Source organism: Phocoena sinus, chromosome 17, assembly GCF_008692025.1.
Source record: "Phocoena sinus isolate mPhoSin1 chromosome 17, mPhoSin1.pri, whole genome shotgun sequence".
Lineage (NCBI taxonomy): Eukaryota > Metazoa > Chordata > Mammalia > Artiodactyla > Phocoenidae > Phocoena > Phocoena sinus.
The window spans coordinates 29,526,594-29,544,827 of record NC_045779.1 but is presented as its reverse complement, the minus strand read 5'-3'; the positions used below and the strand labels follow the sequence as shown (position 1 = coordinate 29,544,827).

At 40.2% G+C, this 18,234-nt stretch overlaps 1 protein-coding gene across 3 annotated transcripts in view; it reads right to left on the bottom strand.

The window, feature by feature from the left end:
* ATP6V0D2 (ATPase H+ transporting V0 subunit d2) overlaps positions 1-18,234 on the bottom strand; it is a 49,099-nt gene that overhangs the window by 9,806 nt on the left and 21,059 nt on the right. For 2 of the 3 annotated variants that reach the window (XM_032609366.1, XM_032609368.1), the window contains exons 3-5: positions 2,875-3,053; positions 1,593-1,672; positions 63-140 (exon numbers count right to left, since the gene is read on the bottom strand). In XM_032609366.1, the coding sequence (XP_032465257.1) occupies positions 63-140; positions 1,593-1,672; positions 2,875-3,053 (337 nt within the window). The remainder of the gene's footprint in view (positions 1-62; positions 141-1,592; positions 1,673-2,874; positions 3,054-18,234) is intronic. The other variant, XM_032609367.1, reaches the window with a different exon arrangement.

Genomic DNA, 18,234 nt, shown 5'->3' with positions numbered 1-18,234 from the left:
TATAAATAAAAAGTGTATAAGCACATTATTTGACATAAAAAAATTCAAGGACTCTTTCTTACCTCAAGAATGGGGCACATAATTTCTGCTGTGACATCACCATGATTCTTACAGAATTTATAGAATGCCTCGATGTAAGACTTAAAAAGAAGAAAGATCATAAGGCAAGAAAATGAATATATTTTCCTTTTGGAAATTTCTAGATCAGCTTTCCATGGGTTATTAAACTCTTTAATGGAAACTGAATTACTTCTCCCCTAGGGAGATATTTTATAATAAATTTGGTGTGAACTTTCACCTTGAAGCACATTGCACAGCCTAAAAAAGGAACTCCATAAAAGAACAAAACTGTACTTATCATAGCTTATAATTACTCAACAAGCACTTTTTTGCATGCCTCTTGGATTATTTCTCACTGTTAATTCTTGCTATTCTAACAAGAGTGCCAAACTCTCTTATGAGCTCTGCAAATGTCTAGATTTGGTCCTATGCTGATATGTAATGTCTCCTTGTGCTCAGGAGACACATTTGGGATGGCATTGAGCATGGAAGATACACTGGAAAGGCAGAGTCTAGGCTGTAGAGGCAGCCTGTGTTTGAATCCCAAATCTGTTACTTACTAGCTAACTGACTTCTGCCAAGTAAATTTATCTCTCCGTGCTTCAGTTTTCTCACCTGAGGAGTGGGGATGGCACATAGTTTTGCTGGGTGGATTAAGTGATCTAATGCCTATAAATGCTTAAAACAGCACCTTCCGTTAGCTATATCTCAGGGATGCTTCCTCTAAGCCCATAAGTATTTATATAAAAAGGAAAACTGCTGCAATGCAATGCTTTTGAGAGGCCCACATGTTTCAGCATAAGAAGCTAGATATACAGCATGGCAATGTATACATATATGAATATATATATATATATATATATATTCATTCAGGTACTCTATGAGAGTGTCCAAAGATGCTGTAGTGGTGTGAGTGAAAATGGATATATTTTGCTCAGCCCTTATTACACAGAGTGACTCAAATGGCGGCAGCATAGTCCAGACAGACAGCTGGTCAGATTATACAAAGTGGTGCCTATGATGTTGTGTCCACAGATGGTCATCTTGGTACGCTGCACACTGTCAGTAGATTAAAATTGTGTGGACAGATTAACTGTGAAATTCAGGGACTCTGGTAACAGGATTGAGGACAGAGCTGGACATACATAATACAAGGTTCACTATGTATGCTGGTTCTTTTGAAATGGATTCATATGGTTCACCACACTCATCTATCCACCTACCCATCATCCATCCATCCATCCATCCATCCATCCATCCATCCAATTGACACCTTTTATGTTCCAGGCACCATGTAAAGAGTTGAAGATACAGAGAAGCATGGGATCCTCTCAAGGATCTTGCTGGCTGGGAGAAGTTGACATACATGTATTTAAGCTAGAAGACAGGCCAGGACTAAAAGAGCTTTGTCCCCAGTATGCCTAGCTTCATAATTCAGCAGCTGGCTAACAGGCAAGTAACATTTAATAAAGAACTCTGGTTATGATGCATTATGTAATAAAGAAGAACATAATATTTGGAAAAACAGTTACCTTGTACAGTTTATTGCGCAGTATTTCAATATTCAGTTCGTCTAGAGTATTTTCAGACATACAGTCTTGAAAGAATGGAGCTGAAAGCAGAAATTATTGTACAAAATAAATTAATCAAAACATGATTATAAACTGTAGAAAATGTCTCCTGAACGCACCACCCTCTGCCCACCCCTAACTAGGACACTGTAGAGTGGCAATCCACAGACTCGGTGAGGCTAACAGTGATGGTGACAAGAAGGGTGATTACTTAGGAAGCATTTGCTCTGTGCAAGCTGTCACTAAACACTGGATATACTTGAACTTATTTAGTCCTCACAACCTAGAACTACTCACTTTATGGTTTACTTTTTGAAGCCCCCCTGATACCCACCTTTAGATAACAGTAATATTTACCATTTGCAACCTTACTATGTGCCAATCATTGAGTTGTATTAAAACCGTCTTAGTTTTCAAAACTCTGTTATAGTAAGATATTATTGTTTTTAAAATGAGGAAACTGGAGTGAAATGAATTGTTCCAAGTCACCTGGTTGGTGGTGGGCAGAGCCTGTAATGCTTAGGGATATCTGCTTTCAAACTCACCCTCTTTCTGCCATGCTTTGCTCCATTAGCACTGGACACTTAATAAAGATGTAATTTTTTTCTTTTTAAAATTTGTTTTAACAGCAACTATTTTGATGAATGATCAACAGTGAATAACTATAATCCAGGTTTCCTGACAATAACTGTATAAAATTATCCCATTAGTATTGTAAATGCTACAACTGTTGTCAGTGCCAAATTATAATGAAATTATTACTTATTTCATCATTGCTTCAGGTCATTAGACAGACACTCCTGAGCATCTCAGAAAAATGGCATTCTTAAATTTCCTAAAACAAAATGTTTCCTATATGCAGCCTTATTAAGACAGAAATTTAAAATGAAAAGATAAGGAACTAAACATACAAAACCCAGCTAGAAAATTAATTTTTTGAAAAATTATAAGTTCTATTATTTATTTGCTATGGTCAGGAACAAAGTACAGGGGTTTGGAGGTTGGGAGATGAGCCCTAGCTCCTTCTCAGCTACAAATGGTTTGCATGTGATCTGGTATACTTCATTGTCTTGATCTGAAAAATGAGGGAGCTGGACCAGATGATTCTTTAATGTCCATTTCACTTCTAGAAATCTGTATAGTATGACACTATATTCATGGAGAAAACTGTGAATTGAAAGTGCATTTTCTAATACTGTGATAACATACACAAGCAGCTGTGCAATTATTTATGCATTCATACCTAATGGTGTTTCAACCAGAATGGCATTAAAGAGATCAGAAGGTGTCTCTGCAATGTTGACAGCTTCCATTTCTGTGAAACGGCCCAACGGGTGGCACTTCACCAGAATTTCTTTCACAGATTTTTTTTGCAATGCACCGTTCATCAGTAGAATCACATTATCTATCATGTAACTGCACCTGGTGTAGAAGAGGGCTCAATCGTTAGGAAAACAGTTGCATGAGAATAAGAAGCATCCCTCAGGTAAAAAACAAAAACCAAAACACCCCCCCCCCCCCATTTCAGGCACACACGCTTTCGTTAAGGAAATATATATCTCCTTTTATTTTAAACTCTGGGTTTTGAGAGATGTAGGTGAGGTAAAATATCTGACTCTCAGAGGGTACCATAGTTTAAAAAACCATGTTCACAGTTATAACACCTGACTGGTGGGACCACACAGAAGATGACCCTTACACAGTAAATGCCAAATGTGGTGGGTGGGGCAGACAGTAGTGAGGGTGTTAAATTGTTTGGTTTCTCATAATGGACTATGGGCTTAAAAAGTTGAGAAGCACAGACCTAAAGGGTTTCATTATACTTCAGAAACTGACTATTTAAATGTTTGATGAAGCCCATTGTTGAGTATTCAAAGTTTTAAATATTTAAATATAAATAAAAATATTTAGTAATTTTAATATTAAAATGTTTTATATATTAAAAATTAAAGTATTCTGTTTTTTTTTCCTCCTATGAGAGCAGATAGTCAACTTTCTAGCCTTTTCCCCTCCCAGAACCCCAAGAGCCCATAGGTTCACGCTTTACGTGATTTCTCTATTCAATATAAGCTCTACCCAGGATATTCCAAGCAATGAGGTCAAGAAGTAAGAGAGACATAGTCGCTTCCTTCACAGAAAATACAGCTTAAGGGAGGCACTGGTACATTGCAGTGCAGCATACAGTCTGCATAAAGGAGATTACAGGGTGGTGTGGGGATTCAGAGCTGGGCACTAAACCAGTCTGGGATCAGAATTCCTAAGGAGTGACATTCAGGCTGCAACTTGCAGAATGAGTAGGAGCTGTCCAGGCAAAAGCGGTGGCTGGGAGAGAGTGCTTCCAGGCAGAAGGGAGAGCATGTGAAAAGCCCCAGAGACAAGAGGGCCAGGAACAAGGACGTTCTTTTGCCTGCTGAGCACTGGAGGTGGGGCCCAGTCTGAACATGCAGGGTCCTGAAAGACAAGATGAGGAATTTGGATTGAGGGCAATGGGAGATGCTGAATACATCAAGGACAGGGGAAATTATGATCTATGTAGATAGAATATGCATTAAGACAGGATAAGAAGTAAGCCAACACTTATATAGTAAAGTGCTTTACAAAAGTTATTTTATTTAATCATGATAATTACACTGTGATGATGATAGGTACTATTATTACCCCCGTTTTATAGATGAGGAACTGGCAGCCCAGACAGGTAAAAATCTCACCCATAACGACACAGCTAACAAATGAAGAGGGCTGAGAATCAAACTCAGACAGCCTGCTTCTGAAACTTTTCTCTTAATGCTCAGATTATGCTGTTTAGTTGTCAAGGATGACACATAGGTTTGTAGGTTTAACAGTTAGAAGCTGGAGCCATTTATTGAGATGAGAGCACTGGAGGAAGAACGGCTTGTAGTGGGAGCTGATGTTTTGGACCGAATGAGTTTAGATGCCCAGGAGCAGATAGGCCTCGGACGTCTAAGTCCTGAAGAGACAGCTGTGGACCAGAGACATTTAGGGAGCATGGGCAGGGGGTGCTAGTTTAAAGGTGGAAGCATTTGTCTTGGGAATGCTTGAGACCACATTCTAGAGTGTATGTCAAGAGTTCTGTCCTGAGAACTCTGGGGAACCCCAACATTTAAGGACCTTGATAGAACCTGAGAAGGAATAACCAGATGGTAGGAAGAAAACCAGGGAAGAGAATTCTAGGAAGAGGTTAAAGGCCACAGGAAAGTCAGGGTAGACATTGAAGCAAGGTGTTCTCAGGATGCAGCCACTAAGAGGTCATCTGGCACCACAAAACATGTTCAGTGGAGTTTGCTTGTGGAAGGGAAAGGGGAGAAGCCAGAAACCTGACCACTGTGTGTTTAAAATGAGTGGGAAGTACAGAGGGTTTTGGTTTGTTTAATTGTTTTGTTTTTTAAAAGAGTTTAAACTATAAAGCAGGGGAAGGCAACTGTATGGAGACCCGGGGGCCAGAGGAGCTTTGGACTTTCAGTTTGGGTGTTTTTTGGGGTTTCTTTTGTGTTTTTTAAGGTGGGAGAGAAGAGAACACATTTAAGAGCTGAGGGGAAAGAGGCGGCCAAGAGGCTGAGGTGGCGGCTCAGAAGACGGAAGGGACAGCGAAGCAATGAGACAAGGTCCTCCATGTTTGGCAGTGATGGGACTCAACCACTGCACAATTTAGGCTTGAAAAGAACACCTTTCACTGCATGAAAATGAACCTGGCCACTTAGAAGCCCTGTCACTGGAGTCTGGCGGCAAGGGTTACTGACTTCCTGTGCAAGAATGCATTTCCAGCAGGACAAGAATCTCCTGCGTTGCAATTGAGCTTCTGCAATGTACCCCAATAAAATTTTTACCTAAAGAAGTTTAGAAGAAGGCAATTATCCCTTTATAAAAAGCACATGACTATAAAGTTTCTTCACTCCCCCAAACAGCAGTACCAAATTTGGGCATTATGGAATTTTAGAACCTTTTTTATCTTTTGAAAATGATATTAAAATGGAAGTGCTTATTTAACTGTCCCCTTATGGCTCAAAAGCTATTACCTGAGAGGGGAATTGCCAGCACTTAATAATCCTTAGCAGACTCCAGATGTTTAATTGTTCCCCCACAACACCCCTGTAATGTAACAGCATATGAGCCGCCAACATTCCCAATGTGCAGAGGACTATGAGACCAACGCTGATAGGGGCAACCAAAGTCAATGCTGTGAGAATTTAGCCCACACGTAACACTCAAGCCTATGCCTGTACAGTGTGTGTGGGGATGTGCACATGTGTATGTGTGCACATGTGTGTCTGGAGTGCTTTATTTTTTTAAAAGTTAATAGAGAGGCTAGGCCCTCTATTGCAAAGAGAAAGGGCTATGGAGATTGAATTGTTTTATTTCAACTCATTTAAGTGGCCTTGTTTCTAAGATGGGACAACAGTAGCAGTTCTCATAGTTTTGTTCAGAAAATGAAATGAGACTCAGGATTTGGCCCATGTCAGGGGAGAGGGGTATCTTTCCTGTCCCTCCCTCATCTCTGTCACATAGGCACCAGGTATATAATTATTATTGGCTGTTTGGGATGGCGGGGGGATAATGTGCCCAGAAGACAGCTTGCTCTTTCCAGAGTATAATCTTGATAGAACCCTAGGGCCCTGCCTCCAGTGGTTAGGAAAGAAATCTCTACTGGCGTTGCTTGAGTAATGTTTGAGTTTAAAGACATCTGGGTGCTCAAACTCCTCATGTTTTAAATAACTGTGCTTATTAGTAGCAACAGAGCCAAAACTAGTGCCCACTCTATTGGGTTAATTTTTCTCCCACTCATGGTCTAGACAAACATCTTCACTTCTAGCCCCTTCTAAATATTTTCTTCTGTAACTTTGATATTGGCACCTGTGAAAATCATGAAGTCACCTTAAATTGTAAGAGTAAATGACTCTATTTCAAAAATTTTAGGTTGTAAAAATAATAATTTTTAAAAATGCCAATGCTTCTTGAGGTTGTTGCTATGTGCCAGGCATTACATGCATTACACTACATTACATTACATACATGCAGTACCTTATATGCATTACATGCATGTTCCCATTCAAGCCTCCCCACAAGTCAGTGCTCTAAGGACCATTATTACCACCACTTTACACATAAGAAACTGAGGTGGGCTTCCCTGGTGGCGCAGTGGTTGAGAGTCCGCCTGCCGATGCAGGGGACGCGGGTTCGTGCCCCGGTCTGGGAAGATCCCACATGCCGCGGAGCAGCTGGGCCCGTGAGCCATGGCCGCTGAGCCTGCGCATCTGGAGCCTGTGCTCCGCAACGGGAGAGGCCACAACAGTGAGAGGCACGCATACCGCAAAAACAAAAACAAACAAACAAAAACTTTTATTATAAGTTTAAATACTGCAAAAATATTTCTGGTATATTGTGAATATCAGTATTTAAAATGAACCTGTTAAATCAGTCCAATTAAATTATCCAATGAAGTATCTGAATACCCACTTGCTAAAGACAGATTTTCGTCCCCCTAAAATTCATGCTGAAGCCCTAACCCCCAATGTGATGGTATATGGAGATGGGGCCTTTGGGGCTATTAATTAGGTTTAAGTGAGGCCATGAGCGTGGGACCTATATGATGGGATTAGTGTCCTTATAGGAATAGACACCAGAGAGCTTGTTTTCTCTCCCTCTGCTACGTGAGGACATAATGAGAAGGCAGTTGTCTACACGTGAGGAAGAGAGCCTTCCCTGGGGAACCAAATTGGATGGCACCCTGATTTTGGACTTCCATGCCTCCAAAACTGTAAGAAGTCAATTCCTGTTGTTCAAGTCACCCAGTCTATACCATTTTGTTACAGAAACCCGAGCTCACTAAGACACTACCACTATTCAATTACAAATACATAAACAGAAGGAAATTATGTTGTTCCTTATTTTTTTTTCTGGAAATGTTATTTCTATTCCAATTCTCTGATGAAATTTTACCCTAATATGGCATTTATGTCTTTATATTGAAAGTCTTTTATGGCTCTCTATAACTCTATGTACATATAATTGAATATTAATTTTTCATTTCCTGTGATCACAGGCTTCAAATGTTAGAAGAAATTTTATGAGTTATTATTATGATTACTACTATGTGGGCATGCCAGCATGGCATAAATTTTTAAAGCTTTTTATCTTGAAATAATTAGGTTGACAGGAAGTTGCAAAAATAATACAGAGAGGTCCTATGTACTCTTCACCCAGTTTCCACCAGGGGTTACATCTATATAGCTGTAGTGAAACATTAGAATTAGACAAGTGACACTGGTACTCTGTGTGTGTGTAGTTCTGTGTTAGTTTATCCCATGTGCCTATTTGTGTAACCACCACCACAGTCAAGGTAAGGAACTATTGTATCATCCAAAGATCTCCAATGTGCTACCCCCTTCACAGTCACATCCTTCTCTTCCCACCCACTATCTCCTAACCTCTGGCAAATACTAATCTGTTCTTTCTGTAACTTTGCCATTTTGTGAATAATATTTAACAGGAATTGTATATTTTGTGACATTTTGAGACTGGCTGTTTTAATTCAGTTTAATTCCCTCGAGACACATATAATACATACAAGTTGTTGCATGTAAATAATTTGTCCCTTTATTGGTGAGTAGTATTCCACAGTATGTGTATACTTGTTTGTTTAACCACTCACCTATTTAAGGCATTTAGTTTTGGGGGTTTTTCCCCCAGTTTTTGGCTATTATAAATAAAAACTGTTATGGAAACTTGTGTCAGTTTTTACATGGAAATAAATTTTAATTTATCTCAGATAAATGCCTAGAAGTGCAATTTGAGTTGCGTGGTAAGGGTATGTTTAGTTTTTTAAGAAACTGACAAACTGTTTTCCAGAGTGGCTGTACAACTTTTAGTGAAGTGTATAAACCTCTTTTAAAATCTCCTTACCTTCCCTATTTATAATAGAATTATCTTAAATATTTCCTCTGCATACAGAAAGGACCACATCAGACAAGTATTAATTTTTGCTTCAACTGTCAAATATAATTTACAAAATCAAGAGGAGAAAGTCTATCGTATTTACCCATATTTTCCTCCTTTTTTATTGTTCTTTTCCTGTTGTTTCAGACTCCTTCTTTTATCATTTCTTTTCTGTTTCAAGAACTTTGTTCAGCCATTATTTTAGGGTAGGTCTATGGGCTACAAATTCTTAGTTTTCATTCAGCTGAGACTGTTTTGAGTTGTCCTTCATTCTTGAAAGATATCTTCATTGTGTATAGAATTTGGAGTGGACATCTCTTTCCTTTTGGCATTAAAAAAATGTTACACCAGGCTTCCCTGGTGGCACAGTGGTTGAGAGTCCGCCTGCCGATGCAGGGGATGCGGGTTCGTGCCCCGGTCTGGGAAGATCCCACATACCGCAGAGCGGCTGGGCCTGTGAGCCATGGCCGCTGAGCCTGAATGTCCGGAGCCTGTGCTCCACAACAGGAGACGCCACAACAGTGAGAGGCCCGCGTACCGCAAAAAAAAAAAAAAAAAAAGTTACACCCCTTCCTTCTGAACGTCATAGTTTCTAATGAGAAATCCACAATTGTTCACGTTGCTTTTCCCCCACAAGTGTCACAGCTTTCAGGCATTTTTGTCTTTATCTTTCAGAAGTTTGACTATGATGTGTCGTGGCTTGGATTTCATTGGGTTGTTCTTGTTTGGGGTTCACTCAGCTTCTTGAATCAGTAGGTTTGTGTTTTGCCAAATTTGGAAAATTTTTAATTACTGTTTCTTTGAATACATTTTCAGCCTTTCCCCTTTTCTCCTCTCCTCCTGGGACTCATTGCTGCTGTGTATTTTGAGTCCCAGGAGTGAGGGAGAGAATGGAGTTGGAGGAGTCTTAATCTTAAAGGATGTAGTGGGAAGAACTGGAAGCTTGAAATCCAGAAGCTTGGAGAAGGGCTCTGTGCCCACCTCACCCCCCCAACCCCCAGTCACCCCTGCAGACTACTTCTGCACTTCCACAAGCTAAGCAGAAGAAGCCATTTGCATCCCATCATATCAAGGGTACATACTATTAGCATAGTTTATGACTGTTTGTGCTGATCTTGATCACCTGGCTGAGGCAGTGTTTGCCAGATGTCTCCACACTGCGAAGGTACTGCCCCCTCTTTCCACACTGTACTCTTTGGAAGAAGTCACTGTGTACAGCCTACCCTTAAGAAGTAGGGAATATGGTTCCCCTCCTTGAGGATGGAGCATCTACACAAATTATTCTACAAGGGAGATTTGTCTCTTCTCCCTCATTTATTAAGTTATCCAATCATTTATTTAGACCAGGATGGTCTCATAAATATTTATTTTACATTTATTTTTATTTGGGGTGATAATTCAGTACAACTTCCTTTATTTTGTTGCTCAAATTGTTCCAACTTTAGCCACTAAGAGCTCTTGCAGTTGGCTCCTGTGTGCTCCTTTAACATACCCAACCATTGCAGGTTTTTTGTTTTGTTTGTTTCATTTTTCATGTCCTCATATTCTGGCATTCCAAGACAGTTTAAGTTCATCTTATATATTTCTTGCCCCAGTCCTAAAATTAGCTTTTTCTCCAAGGAACACTGATTCCCTTTATGGGAGAATGGTATTAGAAACCAAGATATGGGCATTAGGTGGGGTATTTACCAGTGTGGTTTTTATTGTAGGCATTCTCAGCTAAGAACAAAGAAATATACACATACCTACTAAGCAAGGATTCCATCAGAGTATTATTCTCACTCAGTAGGTCCCACTTCAAAAACCTTATCCATGGCCACACTTCCTTCTACCACATAGAAGTATACTATTTGCAAATCTTCAGCTCCAGGCAAAACCTCTTTCTCCAGCCTCAGATCCATATTCTTTCACTTCCTTTCTGTGAATATGACTACTGATTTTCTCATAGGCACCTCAGTCACACTATCTCAAAAATCTTATTGCCCCTAATCTTCCTCCTTCTTCTGGAATCTCTATCTTTATCAGCAACCTCACTACTCTTATTCCTAAAAATCTCTCAATGGCTTCCTTCTGCCTTTAGAATGAAACACAAGTTTCTCATAATTGTATTCAAGGCCCTTCATTCGTTGGTATCTGATTACTTCTCTGGCTATTGATGTGAATGATAGCATTAAAAAGAAAGTATATATTTTAGAAGAGAGAATAGAACAGACCCCAAAAACTTTTAAAGGGCGAGAAGAAGACTTTGTAAGAAGAATGAGGAAAGGCCAGGATGGTTAAAGGAGCCCAAAGAGAAAGTGTCATCACAGAATGCATAGGATGAGGACATCTACTGTGGTGAGTTATGAAAAAGCTGAAGATATATCCATTAGACTTAGCAACTAGAGTGGTTTCGAGGGCCTGGTGGGGTAGAAAATAAGACTGGAGTGGGTTGAATAAATAAGTGAGAATATAGCAGTAGAGACTATCCTTTTTAAGAAGCTTGGCATCAAGGGGGTGGGAAAGGGTAGAATACCATTATCTTCACGTGGTTGCTGTGTAAATTAAATCAAATCACACATATGAAAACAGTTTGGAATCATAAATTGTCACAGTAAAAGGAGCCCAAGCTTTGAAACAGATAAGCCTAATTCTAAGCCCAGCTCTGTTACTTAAAAACCAGTTTAACAAGAGCTTCATTTCCTCATCTTAAATGGAAATATTTATTCAACTTGAATGGTTGGCACCAGGATTAGTCATACATATGAAAGCATTACTGCAGTGCCTCCTGCAAAGAAGAAGGGTCATACATCCTTAGAGGAAGTTAATTCTCTATAAACCAGACCTTGGAGGAAGAGGAGGAGAAAATTATATGCCACATACATAATCTTTAGAGTAAAAAAATTGCAATGTTCATACTCTTTCATCAAGTCTGAGATTTCTACATCTCTGAACTTTTACACTTAGTTCTAGTTAACAGAATCCTTTCTAAATTTACCTATTGCTCTTAGAAGATAAGGGTTTAGGGACTTCCCTGGTGGCGCAGTGGTTAAGAGTCCTCCTGCCAATGCAGTGGATACGGGTTCGATCCCTGGTCTGGGAAGAGCCCACATGCCACGGAGCAACTAAGCCCGTGTGCCACAACTACTGAGCCTGCGCTCTAGAGCCCGCGAGCCACAATTACTGAGCCCGTGTGCAACAACTACTGAAGCCCGTGCACCTAGAACCCATGCTCCCCAACGAGAGAAGCCACTGCAATGAGAAGCCCGCGCACCGCAACGAAGAGGAGCCCCCGCTCGCCGCAACTAGAGAAAGCCTGCGTGCGGCAATGAAGACCCAATGCAGCCAAAGATAAATAAAATAAACTAATTAAAAAAAAAAAAAAGGGCTTCCCTGGTCGCGCATTGGTTGAGAGTCTGCCTGCCGATGCAGGGGACACGGGTTCGTGCCCCAGTCCTGGAAGATCCCACATGCCGCGCAGCTGCACCCGTGAGCCATGGCCGCTGAGCTTGCGCATACAGTGAGAGGCCCGCGTACCACCAAAAAAAAAAAAAAGAAGGGTTTAACTCCTGGTATGGGGTATGGCATGGAGACAAGAAGCTGAGTGGTAGTCATTTGGAAGACAGAACATCCACAAGACCATAAATCATAATACCTGTTGGGATACTCACCCTCAGGTCTAGATTTATACCTTTCATAAAATCTGTTACCATCCTGTTCTACATCTTATAATCCTAGAATTATCCTTGTGTGGCCATTATTTTATATGATGTTTCCTTTAAGATATCTGAGCTTCAAAATATTTAATGTTGGCTTCCCTGGTGGCGCAGTGGTTGGGAATCCGCCTGCCAATGCAGGGAACATGGGTTCAAGCCCTGGTCCTGGAAGATCACAAATGCCACGGAGCAACTAAGCCCGTGAGCCACAACTACTGAGCCTGCGCTCTAGAGGCCACGAGCCACAATTACTGAGCCCGTGTGCAACAACTACTGAAGCCCGTGCACCTAGAACCCATGCTCCCCAACGAGAGAAGCCACTGCAATGAGAAGCCCGCGCACCGCAACGAAGAGGAGCCCCCGCTCGCCGCAACTAGAGAAAGCCTGCGTGCGGCAATGAAGACCCAATGCAGCCAAAGATAAATAAAATAAACTAATTAAAAAAAAAAAAAAAGGGCTTCCCTGGTCGCGCATTGGTTGAGAGTCTGCCTGCCGATGCAGGGGACACGGGTTCGTGCCCCAGTCCTGGAAGATCCCACATGCCGCGCAGCTGCACCCGTGAGCCATGGCCGCTGAGCTTGCGCATACAGTGAGAGGCCCGCGTACCACCAAAAAAAAAAAAAAGAAGGGTTTAACTCCTGGTATGGGGTATGGCATGGAGACAAGAAGCTGAGTGGTAGTCATTTGGAAGACAGAACATCCACAAGACCATAAATCATAATACCTGTTGGGATACTCACCCTCAGGTCTAGATTTATACCTTTCATAAAATCTGTTACCATCCTGTTCTACATCTTATAATCCTAGAATTATCCTTGTGTGGCCATTATTTTATATGATGTTTCCTTTAAGATATCTGAGCTTCAAAATATTTAATGTTGGCTTCCCTGGTGGCGCAGTGGTTGGGAATCCGCCTGCCAATGCAGGGAACATGGGTTCAAGCCCTGGTCCTGGAAGATCACAAATGCCACGGAGCAACTAAGCCCGTGAGCCACAACTACTGAGCCTGCGCTCTAGAGCCCATGAGCCACAATTACTGAGCCCACGTGCCACAACTACTGAAGCCTGTGCACGTAGGGCCTGTGCTCTGCAACAAGAGAAGCCACCGCAATGAGTAGCCCGTGCACTGCAATGAAGAGGATCCCCTGCTCACTGCAACTAGAGAAAGCCTGCGTGCAGCAACGAAGACCTAATGCAGCCAAAAAATAAATAAAGTAAATAAATTTTTAAAAATTTAATGTTTTCTCTTTGGAAATGTAATGATTAATCTCAAAACAATGCTGGTTAACTCATCATAAATGATAGCTGCTTTTATGTATAAAAAGGCCTGAACCCCTTTGTTAAGATGGAAGCTCTTCATGACTCAGTCTGAATTCTCCTTTCGGGCACGACTGGATAGGAAACAACTTGGCGAATTTGGAGATGACAAGAGATTCATCATCTCAAAGCACTGTGACTAAGGTTTGGCTTCATCATGTGAGCCACACCCTGATGTCAAGACTGGTTCCTTCTACCTAAGTGGCTGAATCAGCATCCTTTTCTATGCAACATATAATATAGTGTTCTCAGTGATAATGATGCTGTTTTAGGCAAGCAGGACTGTGATACGATTCTAGGTCACACTTGTACATATGGAAAATACAAGATCAGGGACATAAAATGCACGATCAAGGGCTTCCCTGGTGGCGCAGTGGTTGAGAGTCTGCCTGCCGATGCAGGGGACATGCGTTCGTGCCCCTGCCCGGGAAGATCCCACATGCCGCGGAGCGGCTGGGCCTGTGAGCCATGGCCACTGAGCCTGCGCGTCCAGAGCCTGTGCTCCGCAGCGGGAGAGGCCACAGCAGTGAGAGGTCCGCGTACCGCAAAAAAATAAATAAATAAAAATTTTAAAAATGCACGATCAAGAGTAATTGTTCATGGAAAGTATAGGGGTGTGTGTGAAATACATTAGGTGTATTTAAGTTATTTCATTCTGAGTGAAACTCCTCAGTGAAAGGTGCTGATCCACCCTTAACAAGCCCACTAGTTATTTACTGTCACATGGACAACAGGGCGATGTGGAAATTATTTTCCCATGTGTTAATTTTCAAATGAAAGTTTTCCTTGATTGTATTGATAAACATTTCTGATATACCCCAGATTTATTCAATCCAATGCTAATCCCATATACTCAGATGGGGCAGCCCTGACAGTTAGTCTGATTTGCTAATAGACTGTTGAGATTTAGAATATCCCCATAAACACACTGCTCCCTCTTGAAATCTGACATTTTGGTTAACATTTCTTACTTCCCTGAAATTTCCCATTTTTTAAATAGAGGAAGTGAAAATTAAAACCATTTTTAAAAGCAATTAATTTTGCTGTCACACTCATTTTTTTTTCCTTCCAGGAAATTAAAATACTGAGAAACTACTAAGAAGTCAGCATTGCTGTAACAGCACATTTAGAACAAAAATGTTTATCACTATGCATTTCCCAAACCCTTGGTAGCTCTGGAATCTTTAGAAAACTCTTTTCTCCAGTACTTAAGATTCTCTACAATCTTGGTCTAACGCATTTGTTTGGATTAAAAATTCTTCAAGCTTATTTGTCCTTTTCTCTATCAGTGTCTTTGTTCCTACTCTTCTCTATATGGATAAAGCATCCCTTCCCCACCAATTGCTAAAAGCTGAGATCTTTCCCATCCTTTAAGGCCAATATTCAAATATTCATTTTAAGCTTTTAAACTGTCTCTAGCTAGAAGTGATATCTTTCTTTTTCTCTCTAAATTTCTGTATTTATATTTATCTTGGTGTGAAATTAATTTTTAATATACATTGGCAGTAGCAATGGTGAACATGAGCAACAGTTAGCTCATCCATTCACAAATAGTTATTATATGTCTAAAGATCTAAGACCTGGAGTCCTGCACTAATTTTGCCACTAATCAATTGTTCTTGGGTAAGTGATTTTACATGTTCAAGTGTAATTATTTACAGATAATTCCTACCTATCTTTATTACTTATAGTATCCTTAAAGATAAGGACTTTGTTCAGTACAATTTTTGTACTGAGGCCTGAACCATACTTGCAGAGAACAGGGACACACACTGATGATTTTTTTCAATTGATGAATACATTTTTCTCTATGTTCAGACAAATACGTTAATTCTGATATTCCCTGAGTAAACAGAATCAAGAAGATAACTGGCATTTTTTTCTAGAGGTCATAGCTGCTTATTCCTTGCTTTTTCTATACTTTTCTACTGAGGAGAATAACATTAGTGAGATTGCTCCAGTGTCGCCCCTTCTCTAGCACTGTATGTAAATATTACAGAAATTCATAGGAAAACACCAATGGAGTGATACTTCTTGCTCATTAGGCAGTTAAACATGCTGTGTCTATAATAGCTTGTTCTCCACCTAGTCAAGAACAGTGACTGGTAAATCTCATCTTTATTATATTCAAAATATCAGTCACAAAAATTTTTGGAGAATCTTATTTCTTCCAATGAGGAAAGAAAAAAAGAAACAGCTGAGAGGACAGGGTAGAGGAGCAAAATTTTCATACATTGTTGGAGCATGAGAGAGCAATCTGCTAATATCTATCAAAATCTAGAACTTGCACAGCTGTTGACAAAGCAGTTTCACTTCTGGGAATCCAACGTAAGGAAATTCTGGCATGAGAAAGCAAATATATACGTACAATGATGTCTGTTGTAGCATTACTTGAAATAGCAAAGAAATAAACTATATGGACAAAAGGGGGATGACTAAATAAATCTTGGTACATCCAACACAATGCAATACAATATATGCTTTAAAATAAGTTAGATCTATATACACTTATGTAGAAAAATCTTAATAGATCACATAAAAAAGACAAATTGTAGGCAATACATAGTATAATCTCACTGTTCTAAAATAAAAAACCAACTATGTGTATTTATATTTATTGGTTTAGATATAAACGTATGCATACACATAAAATTTTTTTTCAAATAGAAAGAAATTTGGAAAGGCATGCATAAAACATAAGTGTTTGCCTCTGGGCTTTGGGAAATGGGTACTGGAATATACTCTTTACTTAGAAAACCTCTGTTCTGTATTTCTAAAAAGCCATCTCATAGGATTGTTGTGAGAATTAAATAAATTTAATACATGTAAAGTGATTATAGAATTGCTGGCTTGTAGTAAGCACTAAATAAATTTTTAAATAAAAACTCTTAAAAAAATCTACACACGTGCCTCATTTTCAATTAAAAAAAAACAAAATAAATGAGACAAAATAAAATACAACTAAGGCAGTGGTTATCTGGATAAGTACCACAATGGATTTCAATCTCTCCAGGTTATGGGACAGCCTTAAGTCTTTTACTAAACAATTGCTGGGGAAGGAGCAATACTTTGGAAAACAGGTTGCTGGGATCAATCATGCCCCCTGGTGGTTGATTGCTGCCTAGCCAGAAAGTTGGCAAAGCAAAGGATAGAACCTGTCCACCTTGGCCCTGATGTATCAATATTATACGTTCTGTGGCATCCATTACCTTAACATCGTTAACCCTCAGACACCACTTTTGCCGATGTCAGGCGGCATCGGCAACCCAACAGCCATACTGGTTAAGCCTGTGTTTCTGCTCTCTCTGCTGGATGTGCCTCCTGTTCACGTACAAACGGGGTCATTCTTCAGGCCTCCTTTATGCAAACTTTTCTCACTTTCACAGGTGACTAGACCCCAATGCATAAAGTTAGCTACATTTTTTGTGTATATGTGGATATGTTGTATGTGTAGATTTATTTGTGTATTGTATATGTGCATATTTTTCAATCAGCCAGTTTCATGGATGTACGATTTGTATAGTCACACAGGATTCCACACTTAGAAGGGCCTGTGCTTGGTTTAATTCTCTGCTGTTGTTCTCCTGAAATTACTAAAAAATTTTTTTTTTTTTTTTTTTTTTTTTTTTTTTTGGTACGCAGGCCTCTCACTGCTGTGGCCTCTCCCGTTGCGGAGCACAGGCTCCGGACGCGCAGGTTCAGCGGCCATGGCTCACGGGCGCAGCCGCTCCGCGGCATGTGGGATCCTCCCAGACAGGGGCACGAACCCGTGTCCCCTGCGTCGGCAGGTGGACTCTCAACCACTGCGCCACCAGGGAAGCCCTACTAAACATGTTTTAACAAGGACCCTGTATTTCATTTCACTGGCCTCACAAAATAATGTTCTACTTTCAATTAAACTCACAACTCTAAATTTAATATAATTATTATTTTAGATGAGGAAACCAAGGTTTTGAGTGATTCAGGAACTCTTTTCAGGGTCTCACAACTGGTGTATTGCAGACAGAGAACCTACCTACTGGCTGTAAGAATTTCTCACGTGCATCAGGGTCACCTGATTGAAAGGCTTATTGAAAGTGCAGATTCCTAGATCACAGTCCAGAACCTACTAAAACATACTTTTTAGAGGAATGGTCTTAGAATCTGTACCTTAAGTAACTCTTCTACTGGCTTAGAGAACAAAGTCTATATTCAATTCATCTCTAATCTTAGAACCTAGCATAGGTCTTCACTCATAGCAGTAACTTAATAAACATTATGCTGATTAAGTATCATTCAGTTATAGATCGACCAAGCATCACTTTTGCAGAAGAGCACCAGTGTTTTACCATTCAAGTGCTTGAGAGTTTTATACGAGGAAGGCTTTATCAGCAGCTAGAGTTGAGACATTTTTGTCCTGCACTTGTTCCCCATTGAACGTTCACATGGATAGAAAGCCTTTAAGTTGGTGCAATCTTTATATTTCAGAACTTTTCTGGCCAAAGGGTCAGAATCACAAGTGCATAGTGCTGTCAAATAGTCAGTCTCATAATATTATTTGATTCTTGAAATCAGAATTTAACAAATTAAATACTATACAGACTTGGAGGTAAGGAAGACACAAAACATCTAGAATGTTCATGACCAGATGGAAGGCTATA